A 23,090-nucleotide genomic window follows, 5' to 3' on the forward strand; every position below is an offset into this window, starting at 1 on the left:
ATCACGTCGCATCTTCTAAATGTGGCTAAAGACACGATACCACTATCAAATCCGCCGGGCCGAAAGCACTATAATTACTGGTGGAATGACAAATGCACCACAGCAAAGAGAGCAAAAAATAAAGCCTGGAATTTGTTTCGGCAGTGCCCAAGCACAGTCAATCTCATTAATTATAAGAAATTAAGGGCAAAAGCACGCTTTATACAAAAGCAAGCAAAGAAAGAATCCTGGACCCGGTTTGCATCCACTTTTCACAGAAATACTGATCCCAAAATAATATGGAAAAGAATTAGACAGCTGTCTGGTAAGTTTCCTACCATACCTTCTCCAATCCTCTCCTGGAATGGGCAAGATATATCTAATCCTGTAGATATAGCCAATGCTTTGGGCAATATTTTTGCAGAAATCTCAGCAACATCAGCATATACTAGCTCATTCCAAAGAATTAAAAACACTAAAGAAAAGCATGGTATTAATTTTGAAACTTCAAACCTTCTCCCATATAATAAACCTCTGCAATATTCTGAACTATTACATGTCATTAGAACAGCCCGCAATGGTGCTGCTGGACCAGATGGGATTTATTATGTCATGTTACAACATCTTAATGACAAAGCTTTGCGCCTCCTCCTAGTCTTTTACAATCGTATATTTTTAGAAAATGTTTTTCCGGTTTCTTGGCATCACTCTACAGTTTTAGCATTCCTAAAACCTGGAAAAGATCCATCCAACCCATATAGCTATAGACCCATATCTCTCTCAAGCTGCCTCAGTAAAATCCTTGAGAAAATTATCCACAGAAGACTCATCTGGATCATCGAGTCGGAAGAGCTAATGAGCGGTAGTCAATATGGCTTTCGTCAAAACAGGTCATGCTTAGACCTTATGGTCAAGGCTGAATTTGCCATCCGTAATGCTTTTGTCAAACATGAACATCTAGTAATGGTTTCAATAGACATAGAGAAGGCATTTGATACCACCTGGAGGCATGGTATACTTAGTGATCTGTACTTTCTCGGACTACGTGGCAACCTTCCTGTGTTTATTAAGAACTTTCTACATACTAGATCATTTCAAGTTCGATACCAACATGCCCTCTCTTCAACTTTCATTCAAGAAGAAGGTGTTCCACAGGGATCAGTATTGAGTGCCACTCTTTTTGCTATTAGAATTGATTCCATCACCAAACAGCTTCCAAACACAATTGAGACATATCTATATGCAGATGACCTTTCCATCTCCTGCCATTCCCAAAACATGAGATCTATTGAAAGACAGCTTCAAATTTCACTAAATAAAATACAACAATGGGCCAGCCTCAACGGCTACCGACTCTCTCAGAAGAAAACAACTGCAATTCATTTTTGCAGACAACGAAAACTTCATCCGGATCCTGAACTTCAAATTTCCAATGTATCCATCCCAATCGCTACTAACATCAGATTTCTAGGATTAATCCTTGACCACAAATTAAATTTCCTAGATCATATTAAAAATGTACGGACTTCCTGTCTGAAAAAGATAAACATACTCAGAGCGTTATCTGCCCGAACGTGGGGTGCAGATCGTACCTCCCTGCTTCGGTTGTACAAGGCATTAATCAGATCCCGTCTCGATTATGGTGCTCCAATCTATGATTCTGCCAGAAAGAGTGCATTACGCTGGCTTGATCCTATTCAACACAGTGCTTTGAGAATTGCAATTGGTGCATTCAGAACGTCGCCAGCACATAGTCTCTACATAGAAGCTCACGAGCCCCCACTAAGTCTACGCAGGAAAACACTGTTGTTGAAATATGCTGTCAAGATACAAAGTTGTGCCTCTCATCCCGTTCAGTCATACCTTTTAAACCCACCATTAGAAAACCTATACAGAAACAAACCCAGCATAGTTAAACCAGTTGGTCTTCGCCTTCTTGAACTGGTGCAGGTTTGGAATATTTCCATCCGGAAAGTACAGCAGATACCAACCTTTGCTCAACCACCATGGGCTCCTCCTCCTCTTCCAACATGTGACACTTACCTCTGCCAATGGAGAAAGAATACTTTGCAAGCAACAAACTTCAAACAAATTCATGATGTTCACATTCAAAGATATATTGATTTCTACCAAATTTATACAGATGGCTCTAAATCTAATTCAAATGTTGGAGCAGCTGCAGTGTTTCCAAATACAGTTGTATCAGTATCCCTTCCATCAGATTTTAGTATATTTTCTGCTGAATTGTATGCAATAAAACTTGCTTTAGAAAATCTCTATTCCGACTGTTCTTTAAAATCTGTTATTTATACTGATTCCCTCAGCTCAATCATGTCACTAAGTAATTGCGAAGATAAAGTTCACCCTGTTCTAGATGAAATCAGAAGCTTGTTACTACAAATCAAAAAACGTCAACAACTGGTTGCTTTTTGTTGGATACCCGCCCATTCCGGTATTTTAGGCAATGAACTGGCTGATAAAGCTGCAAAAAATCCAACTACCTTTGATTTAACCAACATCCCTGTTCCAGCATCAGATTGTGTACTAACCGTTCATGCTGCTTGCCTATCACAATGGACAGCACTCTGGCACTCTCAGACTAATAATAAACTCTTTCAGTTTAAACAAGATCCGAAAATTTGGCGTTCCAGTGTTCGTACATCGAGACGAGAAGAAGTAGTCCTTTCAAGGGCAAGAATAGGTCATACTCATCTGACACATCTTTATTTACTCACAGGAGGTGATCCACCACAGTGTACACATTGCTCTAACATCTTGACTGTTAGACATATTCTAATTGACTGCCCCTACTATAAACAACACAGAGCTTCATCCTTGATCTCACTGATAAATAAACGTAAACCAATAACTCTTGAAAATCTCATTGGTGATAAAGCAAATATTTCTGAATTTTTTGACTTCCTCAAGCAAACTGGACTTTTTAATAATTTCTGATTTAAAATTTTCTTTTGAATTTATGGAAATTCCTCATCTCCTAAAATAATAAGTGAATAGGCACATTATAGCCATAGATGCTTATGTGCCATTAAGCCTCCATAACAACAACAACAACAACAAAATAAAGCTTGGAAAATTTTTCGCCGAAATGCCACAATGGAGAACCTTATAAATTATAAACGTCTGAAAGTTGAAGCACACCGAATTCGTAGAATAGCTAAACAGGATGCGTGGATTCGGTTCACTTCTACCATCTGCAGAAACACTGACTCTAGAATAATCTGGAGAAACATCCGTATCCTCAGTGGAATTTTCCAACAAACTTCGGCCCCAATCCTGTCTTGGAAAGGAATGGATATTTCTTCTCCGGCTGATATTGCAGAGACACTAGCTGAAACATTCGCTGCCACTTCATCCTCTGTCTTATGAAGCCTCATTTAGACGCACAAAAATGTCTGTAGAAAAATATAAAATTAAAATTAACTTCAATACAAACCAATCACATTCCTATAACCTTCCATTCACTATTACTGAACTCAATGACGCTCTCTAGAATTCTCGAAATAGTTCTGCTCGGGCAGATGGCATTTACTACATAATGCTTCGCCTCAAAATTTACATTATTAAAATTTGACAACAGAATCTTCGAAGAGAATGTTTACCCTGTTACGTGACATCAGTCAATAGTGGTAGCAATTGCAAAACAGGGGAAAGATGCTGCTTCCTCCCCCAATAGTTATCGTCCTATATCCTTGACCAGCTGTTTAGGAAAGATACTAGAAAAGATGATTCATATGAGAAAATGTCTGGATTATTGAAGATAAAGATGCTATAACACACCACTAATTTGGTTTCCGCCGTAACAGGTCTACAACTGATGTCCAGTCAAAGCTCACATCGAAACACTTTTGTCAAAAAACAGCACATGGTAATGATAACTTTTGATATTACCAAAGCATTCGACATAACCTGGATATATGGAATCCTCCAAGATTTATACAAACTTGGAATGAGGGCTAACCTGCCTGGATTCATTCAGAATTTTCTTCACCTCAGGACCTTTCAAGTTAGATTCCAGAATGTTTCACATTCTGGAATCTTACTTGAAATTTTGGGATCGATTTTAAGTGCTACACGTTTTGCATTACATGCCAGTAGCATTTCTCGAGACATCCCAGCTACGGTGCAAACTTGTGTATGCAGATGATCTTGCTATTTTCTGTCAACCAACAAACATGGCTACCATTGAAAGACAATTACAGTTAGCAATAGCCAAAATTAAACTTGAGCAAAATGCAATGGCAATCAATTAACTGAGAGGAAAGCAGCAGCAATACACTTCTATAAATTACGATCGCTTCATCCGGAACCTGTATTAAAACCGAAAGGCAGAGAAATATCGATGAACAACTCCATAAGACTATTGGGTTTGATTTTAGACACCAAACTTAATTTTCATACGCATCTAACTTACCTGCGAACTACGTACTTTCAGAAATTAAACATCCTTCGCGCAGTATTCTCAACTTCTTGTGGTGCTGACAGGCAGTCAATGCTGAATTTATATCGTGCTCTAATCCGGTCACGATTAAAGCATCTTACGGTCTCTGAACACCATCCAACACTTTGCCCTGCGATCTGCATTAGGTGCCTACAGAATCTCGCAAGTACAGAGCTTGTACATAGAAGCACATGATCCTCCGCTTTATCTTAGAAGACCAACGCCTACTCTGCCAATACGCTGCCAAAATAAGAAGCTTTCCAACACATCCCTGTTGGGTATACCTCAACGATCCTCTTTGGCCTACACTCTACGAATTCAAGCCTAATGAACCTAGGCCTGCTGGGATACGTCTTCAAGTAATAATAGAGAGCTCAATCGTATAGGAATAATCATTGAGCCTTTCGAGGTGCAACAGGGCCTGAATTAATTTTTATGAACGATAATGTTCTTAGGCATAGGGTTCAGTTAGCCTACGATTTCCTTCCAAATGATGAGATTGTTTAGATGGAACAGTCAGCCAGATCTTTTGATCTGAATCGATTGAGCATATTGGGGTATGCTTTACAGAGAAGAATTGAAACGCATGACCTCCAAGTGTTTTCATGAGGCGAGTCCCACTCTTTAAGAGGAGTGGGATTTATTACTACAAGGCCTTTTCGTCACCCTTGTAATCACCATGAGAACTAATTGTGGGAGTCGGTTGGTTTTCGGGTTGATCGTTCTCCTTATTGTGCAGGACTGACATCCCGGTTTTTTTGTAGTTATGATTAGTGAAAAACAGGCATGTTTCTCTTCAAGGTGAGTATAATTAAATGTTCTAATAATTTTCCACCAAAGATTTGATAGAATTCCATCAAATACATTTTTTATTTATATTTCCGATTTTATAGCTGTAGTTAATTTTTGGACGCCAGTATAGAACCTTAACTGAATGGTCACATTAAAGTACCCATTAAGCAAGGATCTGCCTGAATCTGGATAATAATCGGAACTACAGTAATATCTTCGTACTTTCTAAACTCCTTAATTGAAGGTGTCCACAAAGAAGAAAATTATTTATTTAGTAATTTGCATATGAACGAAATTCTGAAGTAAAGCATGCACGTTCCCTTTTGATCTTGTGTTTCTTCCTCTTCCCTGCAGATGGCCAAGTGTCTTCCTCAAGTCTTGTAGCTACCTTTAACTCTGCTGGTATCACAGGGAATGTCGAGTTTTTTCCGGTAGATGAAGCTGTCACAGTAAGAGCGTTGGTGAGGAGTGATGTCACCGGAGATAAATTTCAGTGGAAAATCTATGAATTTCCTTCGCTTCTAACATCCACTACACCCTGCAAAAGCGAACTGATTGGTAGAATGTAAGTAACCAATAGTACTCAGAATATTTCCTCCAATATTTGTTTTCTAATTTAAACTTTCTAAATATATAAGAAGAAAACGACCCTTCCCTCAAATTATTGTGCAAAGAAATTTTTGAAATTTCTTTGCACAATAACATAAAGAACGTGCGACCGTTGATCATTATCCACACGAGAACACCGCGTCCACCGTAAGTGTCCCTTTCTCTGATGTTGGAGGGATGGTACCCCATTCCTCGTTGTCTCCATATATAATAACGTCTACAACCTTTTTGTAATCTAAACTGGACTAATCAGGGAATAGAACCGTACCCCATTTGTCAGGGCTCCAAGTCACATGTTCATGACTAAGTTTAGATGAGGTCTATGGTGGTTTGGGTTTAATTGAATACGAATCACTGGTTTCTTGCGTAGAGTCCATTTGAATTGAGCCTTCTTAACACAGTCCTATTAGAAATGGTTTTTTAACCTGTGGCCTCAGCAACTTCAAGAGACAGTTGATGACAAGACGTCGTAGGGTTCCATCTTTCTGTTAGATCCAGACAGTGGTCTATTCGGGTTGATGTAGTCCTCGTACGAACTTGGCCAAGTCTTCTGGTAATGGTTCCTCTCTCCTGAAACTGCTTCCATAAAAAAAAACTAAAACTAAACTATTATATTAGGGTCACCTAGAAAGTAACTTTCAATTTTACGCCTGAGACCGGCTAACTCAGCTATGGAATGAAAAAAGCCCATAAAAGTTCCTCGCCTTTTCAACGTGATTCGAACCCGGCCTTTTGCACCCGGTGTAGGGAGGACTGTGACGATACCAGTGTGCTACCTGTGCAGACGCCCTCCTAGCGTAGACGAGCAACGTGGTGTCCCATTAGGGGTCTCCGCTGTTAAATGCCGGAGGAACAACAAACCAAGATAACCCAACATTATGTAGATCAACACCAAAACTCATTATCTCTGGCATTTATGTAATTTGTACTACGATACAGAGTTGGGTTGCCGCCTCCATAGTGGGCAGGAGCAGCAGCAGTGCGTAGCACACGCTTCTTGATTAGACCGGGGTTCGAGCCCGTCACCACCAAATATGGAGGATGTGGAAAGGTCAGGGAATGACCACCACCGCATATCCCCGGAGCAATATGGCCTTTGTTGCTAATGCTCCTAAAAACCAAACAACAACAACAGAGTTGGGTTAATTCCTGGTGCCCTAGCACAAGAAACACTGCGCACTATAGACTGTATCCAGCCAGGTGACGATGGTAGTTTAATATGGGACATATTTTGGTGGCAAAACCTAATACCCCTAGCGCATATGGGCTAACGTCCAGACGGCTCTGCCAGGAGAAGTTCTTGGCAACGGCTATGCAGCATACTGATTTGAGAACTGCTCTTGTAGCTTTTAGGACTTCTCCAATACAAATCCTATATATTTATGCGCTTGATCCAAACGCTGTTATACGTGTGGTACTGCAAAAGTGTTATCATTGGATTCCTGAATTAGCCATAGTGATTTATGGTTCTCATGATCTGTCCTTCCCCCTTTCGTAAGTGTTCTCACTCTATATTTGCAGAAAGTTTACTCCTGTTACGTAGCATCACCCCTTGGATCATTGTCGATTCTAATTTCTCTCACTGTGCCGTTTCTCTTTATATTGTAGCACGCATTCTGTTGCGATTGTTTATTCTCTTTGGCTGTTGCATATTTTAGGATAGACAGGATTGGAGAAGGGTTCGGGGATCATGAGAGAAACTGTTGTTAGGCTGACAGCCTTACAACATTTTTCTCCTCAATAGATGCTTCCTTCCCCTCCATGCGAAGGCTGCGTTTTCATTCCGTTTAGCTTTTATTCGGCTCTCTTTTTCTTTTCTTTTTTTTTTGGCTGAACCACCTCATACTCGGAAATCTGTTTCGAATGGATTGGTTTAGCTACTTGTTTGGTCATGCATTAGCAAACAGGATGTCTGCATGCGTTTCATAACCCACTGATTCATTTCAGTATACTTTTGTTCTACCTGGGAGGATGGGTATTGACACATTCGTCATTTCCTTGAATGACATACTGTTTTCTAGGCTATTTTTTTGTTTGTTTACGAATTGTTTCAGGCTATCTTTTGTAGTTCTCTTTGATAATGGTAATGGCTTATGGAAACGTCGTACTTTTGACATCTGAGTTGATGTCAAAAGTACGATGATCAGTATTAGTTTATAGCTGTACCTTTCTTTGATGCCGCAGAGCTGCTTTCGGGATGAAAGATGCATGTTTCGAGGTCAAAGAAGAATATACCGTGATGGTCGACATATCTCTAAGCTACATGTCCATGATACCTATTGAGATAAGCGGCATACTGGCCTCCTGGGGAAAAGTTGCTCGCATTAAGCACCACTGTTTATCTGTCCTGATACTGGTGACAATTCAGTTATACTGTACTACGTATTGAGCACAACGTTTCCATAAATTGTCTCCAGTTTCGATTGGGTTGCCTGTTTGTTGGTTGAAAAATCCGAGTTTCTGAGCGATAAAACCATGTCATCTTCGCTTCCAGACTGGAAAAAACTGAAAAAAAAAACCATAAAAAATCCTGCCATCACTGCAGGATTCGAACCAAATTCTTTTTCACAGAGTGTGAAAGAACGGGGATCGTACTCATTGTGCTAGATGTTAAAATTTACAGTTGAAGACCAGGTGACGCGATTCAGTCTCGCTGTTCCAACTTCTTATCCTTTAAAGTAAAGTTTGTTTGTTTAAGGGTTTTATGGCGCATCAACAATTAAACCAATAAGGTTGATGCGCCATAAAACTCTTTAATGGCGCATCAACCTCAAAACCCTTAAAATTGACAAGATGGCAGCCATTCTGTCATCTTGCCAATTTTGTCACTAAAATTAGCAAATAAAATTTTAAAAAATAATAATTATAAACTTTAAAATATGAATATAAAAGTTAGGAAAATATGCTTTATAAAAATTGAACAGTGTAGTAATATTGGTAATAGTTCACGTTGTTCTGTACATCAAATTCTATCGTTGATGCAAATTCTTTTCTCTTTCTGTTCTTCAGAAAGTGAAGTTACGTTAATGAAATTAGGAACTAAAGAAAACAAGTGCTTGAGAACTAGGTTAACGCAGTGGCCATTCATCAAATTCTTAGACAGATGCAGAAGTGCTAATTAATGTGTATATGCAAATAAGAAGTTAATAATTATCCATAAAATGCACATTAAATTCAAGCCGATCAGGACAATCACACTGAAATCCGTGTCCTGAAGCCAGAAAAGGTGTTTTGCATTTGAAAACTAGCGTTTAACACTGAGTAATTTTCCCCTTTTGTTATTCTTTCTTTTTAGGTTTCAGTATTCAATTAAACTTCACAGAGTTTCAGTTTCATTTCCAAGTGAATGTTTTAGTTTTGTCGAATTTAAGTCGTGAGATTAACTTCTTGCAAATTTTGAATAAAAACACGAAATGACGTGTTTTTATTCAAAAAAATGTGACTTTTATAGCTTATAGAAGTGGGCTGCCTTGCCTACTTTAGTGGATGCCATAGACTTTGTTTATAAGCACATCTACTACATTAAGAGTCGAGTAAAGTCTTTTATATGCTATTAAAAGTACGACCCAAAGTCCAAATCTCCGAAACCTAAATAAAAATGCTATATTGGACACTAAATACGGGTAAACGACAAACTAAAATACTTTAGTGTGCGAGAAGAAGCGTCCGTCTTCTTACTTATCGCGAGAGAAATTAGGAGGGAAGCCTCCGCCCCCTCTTTTTCCATCCCCTTTCGTTCCTCCCGGTGTTTCGGTAAACACCGAGTGAGCTCTTGTCTAGTCAAGAGGACTAGGGACAGCTGTTGAAGCAAGATCGCCAATATCCAGGCTGGGAAGAAGGTTATTAATGGCAGCTCTGGGAAGTAAACGGCTATCAGTAATACAGTGGCGAAGTCTAAAATATTAGCAGAACGAGGAGACACATCTGTGTCGTAGCAGACAGCAGGATAAACAAGTCTGGAATCCCTCCGTTTCCGCTGCTGTAGATTTTAAATTAAACGTTAGTAATCAGCGATGAGTTTCGTAATCTAGGGTTGTTTTAGATTCTCGGTCTGTTTATGAAACACTCCTTCCACATAAGACGTCCGTTTTTTTTCCTTCTCCTTTTTTTTTTCTTTCATTCGCTTCTCTAAACTTCTCCCCCCATCTTCAAAGCAATCGGTGTAAAGAATACATGTATCAAATAACGAGCTGGGGAGCCAATGGAGAACTGAAAAACGAACAGACAAATAGAAGTTAATTTCCAAGCAGACTTTCCGCTTTTGATCCAACGATGAAATAATTACTGTACTTACCATTCCGCCTTCGAGAAATACTTCTGAGAAACTTCTTTTTTTTTTTCCTTAGAATAGTATCGAAGGATTGTGACAAGCAATCGATTATATCAGAGCTATAATAAGCTGCCTATTTCAAGACACGCCAGTTTTTTTGTAGCGTGCTGTTTTATAAATCGTTTTGGACAATTTCAACTTAGTTAATGCCTTAAAGCAATACCATTTTAACCGTAGAAGTTTCTGATGAAGAATGTCATTAACAAGACGTATGCAGTAGAAGGAGACTGCGTTCCTGAAGCCCCTGTTGTCAACAGTATGTTTGACCATCATCGTCTAGCTTTATCTGCTTAGAGATCATTAAAAGTACCACCTTGCATAATTGGTCTTCGGTGGTTCAGAGCATGTCTCTCGTCGCCCATTTGGAAAATTCCAGGTACGCATCCTGTTGATGATTCGAGGAACATTTTGAGGCTTTTCCAAGCAGGTCAGTGTCCGGTCTGAAGAAAGTATGTTAGGTGACCTCCTACCCAAATTCAATGTTGCACCAATTCCAGTAACGTTCCTTATTTTAGTCCACTTTTTGAAAATGTCTAATTTGAAATTTGTGCTGTACAGTTGACGTCTTTTTGTGTCACTTATTAAGCAAACTTAATAAAACTCCTTCTCAATAACCTTTAAATGACACAGTTTCCATTTATGAAAAGTGAAGGCTTGGGAAATAAAAGAAAAGATGGGCACACTGGGTGATAAACTCAAAGAAAAGCTAATTTGGTGGGCGGTAGCTAAAGATAACACTAAATTCTTTCCAGTCTTTCAAGATAAATTGTTTTTTGCTAGTATCACGGTGTATTTCAGGCTCCCTTTTTATTGTGTGTCAAACTGGCTGGTGGCGCTCAGAAAACGTCATCTTAGGTGTTTTCCTCATACTCCTCACGTTCACATTCTCTTTTGCTTATGCAATGAATGTATGTCTTCAGAAAACAGGTTAGTTGACCCACTTCCTGTTTCGCGAGACGGGAACCTAAAAATAAGGAAAACATCCGAAACGAGGGGAAAAAAACGCCGAGAGGAAGGTGAAACAAGTCTTCAAGAGAATCCGTGCCTTTCTTTAACTGAATAGTTTAAGGGTGGGAATGTTTTAAACACTCCTGAAAGAAAGACATGATAAATGCACAGTGTCTGTGTTGAATGCCATCGGGTGGTTTTTATCCTTCTTATGGCCAAGGATTATGGAGGAGTTTAATTTGTCAGACAGCGCAGTAAGAATTAACAGTACTTATTCTCAGATAACTGTTAAAGGCAACAGAAAATATTTTATGCATTTTGTTTTATTATAATTTCACAGATGCTTTTCAAAAGCATCTATTTAATACTGTGCAAAAGCATCTCTGCAAATATACTTATCTAAAATGGAAGAAGAGTGTGTGTGTGTGTGTGTTAAGGCACCAAGACAACTAGGGACATGAGGCGCCAGTATATCGTGTCTGTTCTTCGTTCGGTTTTCCTATTTGTTGGATGAAAATTGAGTTATCGAGGTATTAAATCAATCCTTGCCCGAGACCAAAATAATCGGCCAGTGTGTTAAAAAAAAAAAGAGTTCTCAAATTCTTACTGTCTCAACGCTAGGAATGGAATTTTTAATAATTCCAACGGTCTTCTTCACGCGACGTGGAAGGGCGTTGATCGTAACCACCGTGCCCGCCTTGAGGACCCTGGAAAAGCCCTGAAAGGGTGTACTAACTCTAAATGGACTCATGATGATACCACGGTGCTGAAGAAATTGCATCATTTTTTAGGTTGTTTGTCCTTATACTAGCAGCTAATATTTTAGAAAAAGCTGAAAGGACATAAATAAGCAATAACAATACACATATGAAACTGTTAATTGCAGAAAAAAAATTACTTTTATGCCTTATGGATAAATATACAGGGTTGTTAAAATTAAAGTATCCCTATGTAGAGGGTTCTGAAGCGAGTTCTAAGGCTCGTACTGGAGAGAAATTTGGGCAACAGGTACCATAAAGAATGCGCTCGCCATTTATTGGAAAAAAAAATTAGTTACAAAATTTGTCACTATATGGCGCTGTGGCAATACAAATCACTTGAACAGCGCTACAATTGTTCAATGTGTCCTCCATTTTGGTCAACAACAGTTTCACTTCGAAAACAGTATTTGCTACAGCAGAATATAACATGTCAACTGGAATGGCCGGCACATGACGTCTAATGCTGTCCTTCAGATCTGCCAGAATTTGACAACCTTCCCGATACAAGCTTTTTTCTTGGGCAACGTGCTACTAATCCCGATGAGAAAAGGTGCCTACTCACGGTAGCAGACGTGCTTTTACTCCTGTATCTTCCTCCCAAGCTGTTTTGAGATCTTCCGATGGGGGATCTTCTGTTTCTGACACACAGACGGACCAGAAATCTGCCCTGAGCTGCTGAAGTTATTCGTGGACGTTCATTTCCTTTCTTTCTGTTTAGACCAGTTTCTGATAATTTTCATAATAAACATGCCACTGTTGACTGATTTACAGTGAATCCTTTTAGCTCTGTCATGCGGAGAATGTCCCTCTGCATTCAAAGCAGCAGCAATACGTTTCCTAAGTGGAAAAGTATTGCTGTTTTCACAATTATATTTTCACAAATATAATTGTGAAAACAGCCATTACGATAGCACAAAATACTGGGCTCGTGGCATATGCACTGTATTTATACTGCCGCTAGGATGATTGCAGTCATGTGTGGCACGAGACATTGTCTACGAGAGAGAAATGATGCAACTACAAAACATATATGATTGATTGCTAAATTTCACAGAAATTCGGTGAATTTTGCGAGTGGTGCAATAATTTGAACCCCACTGTATATATTCACTGTAGTGTCTAATTGAATAATTGCTTATTTTAATTAATTAACTAATAAGTGTAGGCAAAAAATGAAAGGTAGCACGAGCGAGAGAATATTTATTTCAATGAAAGGATTATGTACATAGTTGATATTACCTGTGGCTAGGAAAAGTTCTCTTTAACGTCTGAACACTATCAGTAAAGTTTTTAACTTTACTGATAGTAAAACAGTAAAGTTTATCTTCCCACCCATTCTCCAAACAGACCAACAAGCGTTGAACACAGCATGTGTGAAATGATAGTCATCACAAAAGTACTACACAGTGCATCAGGACATGAATTGCTTTTGTGAAAATCAATAAAGAAACCCTCCCCCCCAACTCCCACTTCGAATGACACAAATGGGAAACTAATTCGCTATTTTCCAATCGCTCTTATTGGTGGCAGTTTTCTATTTGCTAAATTAGAGCTAACTCATAATTGCTCACGTTTACAAAAAATAATTTCTAGTATTAAGAAAATTGCTGTCAATAAAGGATTTAAGTATAACGCAGCTACTCAGGTACTGCAGCATTAATTCATTTTTAATAATCTAATTCATTTTTTTTTGTTTTCAGGATCAACGACATGTCATCTGAACACGGCAACTTGGAATCTGGGCGTGACCTCATCGTATCCGATAAAAGAAGTGCCACAAATTTAAATTCAATTCTTGAGAGAAGTCTAGTTCTCAAAAGTGTCGTGACTGGCCGTACATCTTGCACAACCATTCGTTCTACCAGCAAGGTTCGTACGTATCGCGCACAATTCCACACGCCTGTTGGAGGAGAAGTGATATTGCGAAAGAGCAGCGCCGGAACTTCAGTTGGATCCCATCTGTATTACGTCAGTGGAACACGTCGTGATTCCCTGCACAGGTGGGCCATACTGCAGGATAACACTGCTGGGACAGCTGATGAAGTCGTATTAAACGAATTAACTCAGTGCAGAGATGTCATAGATTTATTGACAGTTCTGGCAACCCCCACGACAGAAATGGCCGTCGGCAATGCTCCAAATCTCATTGTCAGCCGCTCGTTCACCGTATTTTCTGAAGTACCAGATCTAGAGGCATCAGACGGTACACTTTATATTGTTCTCTACAGTGACAAAAATCTCAAAGAAATCTTGGCATGCGCTCAGCTGCAGTTCATTAAACCAAAAAGAGCAGTCGCGAGATTCAAAAGACACGCTTCTGGAGAAATAGCTTTTGTCCAGGAGTCTCCCTACGACCCTACTCTTGTCACCATAGATTTAGATCATCTCAATCAAGAGGCTTACAGCTTTGGAGTTGATGAATTACCCCTCCTTTATCGAGGAGACGATGCAGTCGTGTGTCCCAACATTCGAGGCGTTATATATAACCCTCTAAAAGTGCCTCCAGATAGCGTTCCAGATCCTGGGAAAGGTACCTTCGATTATTATGCAGCTGGTGATTTAAGTGGTAAGTTCGGAACTCTGCATAACCGCAAAAAGCATTTCTTGCAAATAAGCGATCCTCAACTAGCATTGTTTGGGGGAAACAGCATATCTGGTCGTGCCGTGGTGATCTATTATCCCAACGGTAAGCCAATGGCGTGCTCCAATATCGAAGCAAACAGCATTCCCATAAAAACTGCATTTACAACTTTTGATGAACCACTCCAAGGTCAGATTATTCTACGCCAAGAAAAGGACGATCCCGCTGGAGACACGTCAATTTATGTGGAACTTTCTTATCCCGAAGACACTCTTCTACAAAAGACTTTTCACCACCGTTGGGCAGTGCACACTAAAGGAGTTCGCACGCCTAGACAACGGTACAGCACAGAAGAGTGTGGCGAAGCAGGACCAATCTATAACCCTTACAACGTATCTACTGATGATGTCTATCCTTGTCACTGCTCCGATAGTACTCCTCAACGCTGTCAGGTTGGTGATATCTCAAACGTCCTCGGCACTCTTGACGTGCCTCCTTTTAAATTCCACCAAGGACAGCCTCAAATCGCACGCTATTTTTTCACAACCAGAATGCTGCCTCTGTCTGGGCCTTTGAGTGTTGTGGGAAAGTCGTTAGTATTAAAAAAGCCTGATTTCAGTCAAGACTGGTTGATCTGCTCCAATATTATCGAACACAGCGCTTCGTAGGGAGCTTCTTGGCAGAAATCAAACCTCAGAGTAACGCATAATCAGTGAATGCTTTTTTTTCTGAGTATCTCAGAGTTATCATCCCATAGAACGTATCTGTCAGATGTTATCTGACACCTAGTGATTAGAATGAGAGGTGCTCCCTCGCAACTTACTTTTGTCGTGAAAAGATTCTGAAGGGGTAGTAATATCAAGAACGTCCAGAAACATCAGATGAGGTTCTTTCTTTAGTCTTTGGCAAGTGGATCCAGAAACACGCATATCACAGTAAGCTGGTACAATTGCATGTAATCCACAAGTGATTTCGTGTTATCTGGAGATAATGTTAGAAGAGTGTTAAGATGAATGTGTAATTCAATTATTAATAACACATTTCAGTGGCACAGGCTGTTTTGCTCAATATTTATTCCAGTTTTCTTGAACGCAAAAACCTAAGTGTAAATTTTTATTTATCAAGAAGGTTCGCGTAATTCTTTATTACTTTTGGTTCTTAAATTATTTGGAAAATGCAGGAGTAACATATATATATATACACTCACTTGCCAAAAAGTAAATTACCATTTCGCAGTTGGTTACGGTATGCAAATGCAAATTGTCACATAATATGATACGATCGCTTCTTTAGTATTAGATAAATACTGTACGGTTTCCTAGGGCTCTTAGTCATGGGCAAATAATCTTTCCAATTTTCAGAAGAGTGGAAATGTTAGAGTAGGTTGAGCAGGAGCCACAACCAAGAAAAGAAATGAAATCAGTGGTGTATCGAAAGCAACCATTTCAAAAGTATGCAATGAAGGGAGGATTTTCTTCTTCCGTTGATTATATACTGGAGAAGCAGTTCTAAAAGGAAGAAATCTGGCAGAAAGTTGGTACTCCAAGAACGAGACAGACCGCAGGAATTTAAAGCGAATGCATCAGAATAGAAGGCAAATGACGGAAAAGTTCTATTTAGGCAAAGAAAAAAGATCCATTTTCAACTAAACTATGCAGCGGGAGGGGGTTGAAGATCTGGGAACTTGTTAGTTGTTTGCTTGTATGCAAGCCACTTCTTTCTGTATAAAATTGAAAGATTGGACTGGAGTGGTGCTGCAACACAACTGGCCTGTGGAACAGTATAAAAAAGGATCATATGGTCTGGGAAGTCTGAAATTACTTTATTTTGCTCATGGTAAAGCGACAGCGTGGCGTAAAACTCATGAAGACATGAATCCAAACTGCATCGTGTCTGCCACTCAAGCAACTGGAGGTGGTATCATGGTATAGGGTATGTTCTATTGGTACACTCATAATGACAGGGTCCGCTCATGCCGTTAGACGGTCGTGCCGGACTCACCAATGCAATGCTTCATTTTTACAGGGATTGCGAACGATGGATTCTTTCAAGACGACAATGCAACTATCCACCATGCAAAAGTTTGATGGGTAGAGAAACATTCCCGTCATCCACCCTGACCTCTTACTTCTACACATCTGAATCCAATTGAGAATATCAGGTATATGTTGGACAGGGCAATTCCGCTTCGCATTTCTCTATCGACCAAGATACACCAGCTGGCAAATATCCTGATGGAAGAATGGCTAAATCTAGATCTGTATTCCTTCAGACACCTATAGATCAGTGTCCTACCTGTAATTCCTGCAAAAGGCGGCTCTACCAGATATTGAATAAAGGTTTCTAATTTCTAATTTTGAGGGCAATGAATGTATAAATATTAAATACGCAATAAAATGAATAAAATAAACTCTACGCAATATTGGCGTAATTCAAAGATAACAAAAGTAGTAAAGTAAATTAATGACGCCGAAGAAATAAAACAATAACGCCCTTGATGACTAAAAATTAAAATACGAATTTTGCCAGCTACAGAGATGAAGAGGGCATAAGTACGAGTAAGCCTTGATCCACTCGTATGTAACAAACAGGAAAAAAAAGGATGGAAATGGACGAAAGCATGAATCGAATACTCTTCAGAAAACTGGACTGATAAGCAGCATTTAAGTTATGTATATGCACACACAATGTATCTTTCATATACATTACCCTACCAAGAATATTCAGATGTCCTTCCCAGCGAATGGTGCAGTACTGCATACTAGACCGATAACGCCAAAGAACGTCAGACATCATTTACAGTGAGGCCTAGCCCCAATAGCCTTTGGATCATCGAATAGTGGATACAGAGTATAGTATGGTAGTGTGTTGTACATTGGAAACATTGGAAGAGATCCAATCGAAAACTGCAGATCTGCTCATATCCTAGTGAGAATTTTTTTCGATAGAGATCAACAAGCTCAACTTCTTAAGAATTGTCAGAAATCCAGTTGAAATTGGTCTTTTACGGCCATGTTCCTAGCTCTTTGAGGATTAGCAATGATCTTGTAAATTAACCAGTCCTCTGTAAAAATTCTCTCACTAGGAACTTTCTTTGGTACAAGGATCTTACATATGAAGACCAATGTGAACAGTAGCTATCAAACAACTATTAATACCCTTCATAATGTTTCTTGGTTATGTTCACTGTCAGAATAAATCAGATAATTCACAGAGGAACAAACCAATAAAACTCAGAATCTTGATAACTTATATTAAATCTAAAGACACGGATACTCAGGCATCCTTAGCTTGAGGAGAAACGTTGGATGAACAATTAGCTTTTATCCTTGGCGAACTTTAAAAGAACAAACTTCTCGATTAACTATTTTCCTGGCGCATTAAAATTAGAACACAAATTAAAATATCATTTAAATAATTAAAAATTATAATTAAAACGATTAAAATTAACGTAATAGCTTTGAGTAAATTACACATTAATATGAAAAGATGCAATAGCTGCTAAAATCCAACGAATCAATATATTTACTTAAATTATTAAATCTCAGAGAATAAAATATGACTGCAAAAGTGAAGAAATAAACCATCAGACATCTGGTATTTTAAATGGATGGAAGGATGTCCAATTATCAAACAATTGTTTTTCTGTGGCCACCACCAATATAAAATTGAGGCCAGGCCATCTCTGTTTATATTTTACATTATTAAAAATAGAATAATTAAAAGTATGTTGGCCCAAATAAGAAATGAAAATTTTAATTAGATAGCACTAATACAGGAAATCATAGAGAAACTAAGCAAAAAAGAAAAGCTGACCTGTATATAATTACATGATAAAGAACATCAGTTACGCATCGTAATCATAATACACTAAAATAGCAAAAAGATAACTACTGTACAAGCGAAACAATACTAATTAAGAATAATAAATAAATTAGTCTAAAATAGCGAGTGTTCTAGCATGTCAAAACACATAATTTTAATAAAGAGGTGTAGTTCGCTTGCTTACTTAATAGAAAACAAAAATTAATAGATAAAATTTAGTAGATAAATTAATCGTTCTAAACGAGCCAAATATAAAATTTCATTAAAATCCATCTGCTAAGACCCGAGTTATTACATGTGGACGGACGAACAAACAAATAGTAATTGTCGGATTTCTGTTAGTCCGATTTTAATGAAATTTGGAATGTATCGAGATTTTTATTTTTCTTTCTAAAAGACTCAAATATAAACTTTTATGAAAATCAATCTGTTAGAAGTCCAGTTATGTTGTTACATGTGGACGGATGGACACAGTGAAGACAATAGGCGCATTACTCATATATACTACTATCGCGACTTAAAATGAGCAAACAGCAACGACTCTTACTTCATGGTGAGATTAAACATATATCGCACAATGGGGTCTTAAGTGGTAATAAAATTAGTTTTTGAGCTGAATACTTATTTTAGATAAGTAATTTCTATCGTATAATGCAGAAGACACAATTACAAAAATTAGCGGTCACTAGTTTAAATAAATAAAAGAAAGAAAATCGAAATAAATAAATAAAACAAAAAGATAGGAAAATGAAGGTCAACGGACTCTCAACGAGGTTTTTTGACTTAGTGTTTATCTGGAATAATCATAATAGGCAAGGATATAAAATTACATTTGTCACATAACAAAATGCTAACTTAAAATGTTAGAACATCAATCTAATAAGTAGTCTGAAATTGTGGGGGTGGGTGAATAAATAGATATCAACATACACTAAATGTTGTTGTTAATTTGACAAGCTCTCGCCAATGTAACAGTGGTTATATCACGGTCCTCCCACACTGGGTGGAAAAGACCAGAGTTCGAATCCCGTCGATTATTATTGCACGAGGAATTATTATTGGCCTTTATCATAAAGCGGTTGAGTTATTTGGCTTCAGTCGAGGGTTGCGTGGGTTTATTCTCCAGAAAACCCAGGCTTGTCGTCCTGACAACAAACCACCCGAAAAATACACGCACGTACGGATACAAGGTACTAACGGGTACAGGTCAATTAATTGAACAACAGCTTTGTGCAAAACAATTTGATGCATCATAGTTTTGTGTATGGCAATTTGGTGAAAGACAATTGGTGGCTACGACAATGTGGTTGATCACTAGAGATCAGAAATTAACAAAATCGATTAAGGTTTAAGAAACAAGAGAATTTTCGCAACTTAAAAAGGAGGCATGCAGAAATTTGGAAAAAAGAAAAAATATATTTTTTATCCATTTATCATCTATTGACAGGTTGGAAAGTGAGTACGCCTAATTAAATAGGACCCCGTGCATATTGTAATACGTTAAATCCAAGTAAGATTATTTATTATTTTTTTTATAACATACCTACCCAGTTTAATCCTATGCTTTTCCAGGAGCATGAATTGGTTGAGAGTTAGAGAAGCTTTCCACCTACCTTCAACCCATCCCTGGTACTAGCCTACTCACTTCTTTCAATTAAGGCCCCGAGTGCCAAGCGTTTCTAGTGATCAGGCGATATCTCTGCGATTATAAAGCGATTTCTAAAGTGATAGTGATACACGTTTATAGAGTTTAAAGAAAATTCTCTATTGTACATATATATATATAGTTGCTGAAAAGTACCAGCACAAAGAATCCTAAGAAAGGAAAGACACCTTTCTTTTATTTATTTTCTAGTTTACTAACTACTAATCAACTTCCGCTTGGTCACTAGGTGGCACCGCTCCTGCCTCCCCGTGGCGGGGCCGGAAACCTGGGAGGAAAAGCTCTCACTCCCAGGGCTAAAAGGAGCAAACATGAATGATCCAAACATCATAACCACAGATCCCAAAGATCCGACTCCTTTGAGTCGGAAAAATGAGGATAATGAGACAAATGTTACCAAAAGACAAAAAAAGGAGATAACATCGCTTCATGCACCTACCTTTCTAGTCCTCCACTCAACATCAGAACAGCCATTGGGAAAACTGTCGCCATTTGTAATACAAAAATGCCTAGAAAGTGTAGCTGGAACACCAAAAAATGTCAAGAGACTGAAATCAGGCGACATTTTAGTCGAGACAGCCAGTGCCAAACATGCAGAAAGACTGCTTCAGATGAGAACTTTTGGAGGGATCCCAGTAGCAGTCTCTCCCCATAACAGCCTAAACACATCAAAAGGAGTAATTTCTGAATGGGACCTTATTAGTGTCTCAGAAGAAGAAATTAAAAATGAGCTAGAAGATCAAGGCGTCATTGCGGTGAGAAGGATTAATGTTACTAGAGATGGTATACTTACTCCAACTAGAAATTTGATACTGACCTTTAACACTCCCAAACCACCTACATCGGTAAAGGCCGGGTACCTAAATTGTAACATCAGACCATACATTCCGAATCCTCTCCGCTGCTTTAAATGCCAAAAGTATGGTCATTCACAAATGGCATGCCGTGGAGTCCCTATCTGTTCCAACTGTGGATCTCAAGATCATACCAATCAGAACTGTCCAGCCGAGCAACCAAAGTGTCCAAATTGTAAGGGGGATCATTCCGCCTATTCTAAGAACTGCGAATTCTGGAAAAGAGAAAAGCAGATTCAACGATATAAAGTAGAACACTCCGTAACATACCAAGAAGCTAAGAGAACTGTACTCCCGACTATTTTAAACAGACCTTCCTATGCACAGGTCTTAAAGAAATGGCGTACAATAGAGACGCAAACAGATTTCACGATTCCCCCAAAGAAGTCTATTTCAGACTGGGCACGAGGTCTACTTCTCACATCCCAGCCAAAACAAAAAGAGAAAGTCACAAACACACCACTATCTGTACCTCCGAATGCAAAACACACAGAAACAAAAGCCACAGAAAAACGTAATGTCATAAGCCAGAAGCCAACAGAACAAATGGATACAGAATTGACCAATCAAGCAGAGGAATCAGTACTAGAGATTTTTGCGGAAGAAGAGATGGATACCGGCAAACCATATTTTCCAAAGGAAAAACATAAACTTGAAAAGCTTAAAGCAACAGCTAAGAAACAGTCTGACACTTTCTCGAAAACCAAATAATGGGGATTATAATCCAATGGAACTGCAGAGGTTTCCGCACTAATATACATGATATATATGATCTGATTGCACAGCATACCCCGCTGTGTCTTTGCCTGCAAGAAACGTATCTCAGACCTCAAGACTCTCCCACAGTAAAGAACTATATCACATACCGTAAAGACAGAGTAACAGGTGGCACGACCCATGGTGGTGTGACAATTTTGGTAAAATCACACATTCCTTCCCAAGTTCTTCCACTAAACACAACCCTTGAGGCGGTTGCAGTACGCATAGCCATTAAATCTCTCATAACCATTATAACAATTTACGTTCCCCCAAACCAAGAATTACAACAACAAGACTTGGAAGATATATTAACTCAGTTACCTCCACCCTACTGTATACTGGGAGACCTCAATGGACACAGTCCTATGTGGGGAAACACAGCCATAGACCGGAGAGGAAAACAGATCGAAAAATGGATAGAACAGAATGACTTAACCCTGTTGAATGATGGCACACATACATACATGCATCTTCCATCGGGAAACAGCACAGCTATTGACCTATCATTATGCTCTCCAACATTATTTCCAATACTTGATTGGTCTGTACACAGAGATCCTCTCAGCAGCGATCACTATCCAATAATCATTTCCATGATATCAGGAACCACATGTCAGTCACGTAGAAATCCCAAATGGAAAGTAAATGAAGCAGATTGGGAACAGTATAAATCCATTGTAAAATTAGATGCAGATATTATCAAGCAAAAGCCTTTAGATGCAGCAGTACAATATGTAACAAATAAACTAATCCAAGCTGCTGAGCAGACTATTCCAAAAACATCACCACACCTTCCAAGACATCCAAAACCATGGTGGAATGAAGAATGTTCACACGCTAAAAGAGAGAGAATTAAAACCTGGAATAATTTCCGAAGATGTCCCACTACAGAGAACCTAGTATTATTCAAAAAGGCACGAGCGCGAGCCAGGTACGTTAGAAGAGCCAGTAGCAAAGCATCCTGGATAAAATTTGCATCCACTTTAACAAGTCCCACACCATCTCAAACTGTCTGGAATAAAATCAGAAAAATGAATGGCAGATACCAGATTAATCCACCCCCAATCCTAAACTGGAATGGACAAATCACCGCACAGCCTTCAGAAATAGCCAATGCACTGGGTGAAACCTTTGCCAAAACATCAGCAACCACATCATATACTCCTAATTTTCAAACATACAAGGCAAGAATAGAAAAACACAAACTGAATTTTTCCACAAGAAATGACGAACAGTACAACCTTCCGTTAACTTTCCATGAATTAAAAACAGCTCTGTCGCAGACAAAGCAAAGCGCTGTAGGACCAGACCAAATTCACTACATGATGATAAAGGAACTTGACCACCAATCCCAAATGGCATTACTTGAACTGTTCAACAAAATCTTTCTAGAAAACCAGTTTCCACATAGTTGGCATCATGCAATAATTCTGGCCTTCCCAAAACCGGGAAAGGATCTTTCCAATCCACGCAACTACCGTCCAATTGCTTTAACAAGTTGCCTAGGCAAAGTTATGGAAAAAATCATCA

At 38.8% G+C, this 23,090-nt stretch overlaps 1 protein-coding gene across 1 annotated transcript in view; it reads left to right on the forward strand.

The window, feature by feature from the left end:
• The window catches only part of LOC150085786 (uncharacterized), a 74,381-nt gene extending 58,871 nt beyond the window's left edge, over positions 1–15,510 (forward strand). Inside the window, exons 2-3 of the mRNA XM_090374250.1 lie at positions 5,585–5,795; positions 13,579–15,510. Coding sequence (XP_090230376.1) covers positions 5,585–5,795; positions 13,579–15,127 — 1,760 coding nt within the window. The 3' untranslated portion in view covers positions 15,128–15,510. The remainder of the gene's footprint in view (positions 1–5,584; positions 5,796–13,578) is intronic.
• Positions 15,511–23,090: the final 7,580 nt, after the last annotated feature.

Source organism: Mastigoproctus giganteus, chromosome 5 (genome assembly GCF_048544385.1).
Source record: "Mastigoproctus giganteus isolate SK-2022 chromosome 5, ASM4854438v1, whole genome shotgun sequence".
Lineage (NCBI taxonomy): Eukaryota > Metazoa > Arthropoda > Arachnida > Uropygi > Thelyphonidae > Mastigoproctus > Mastigoproctus giganteus.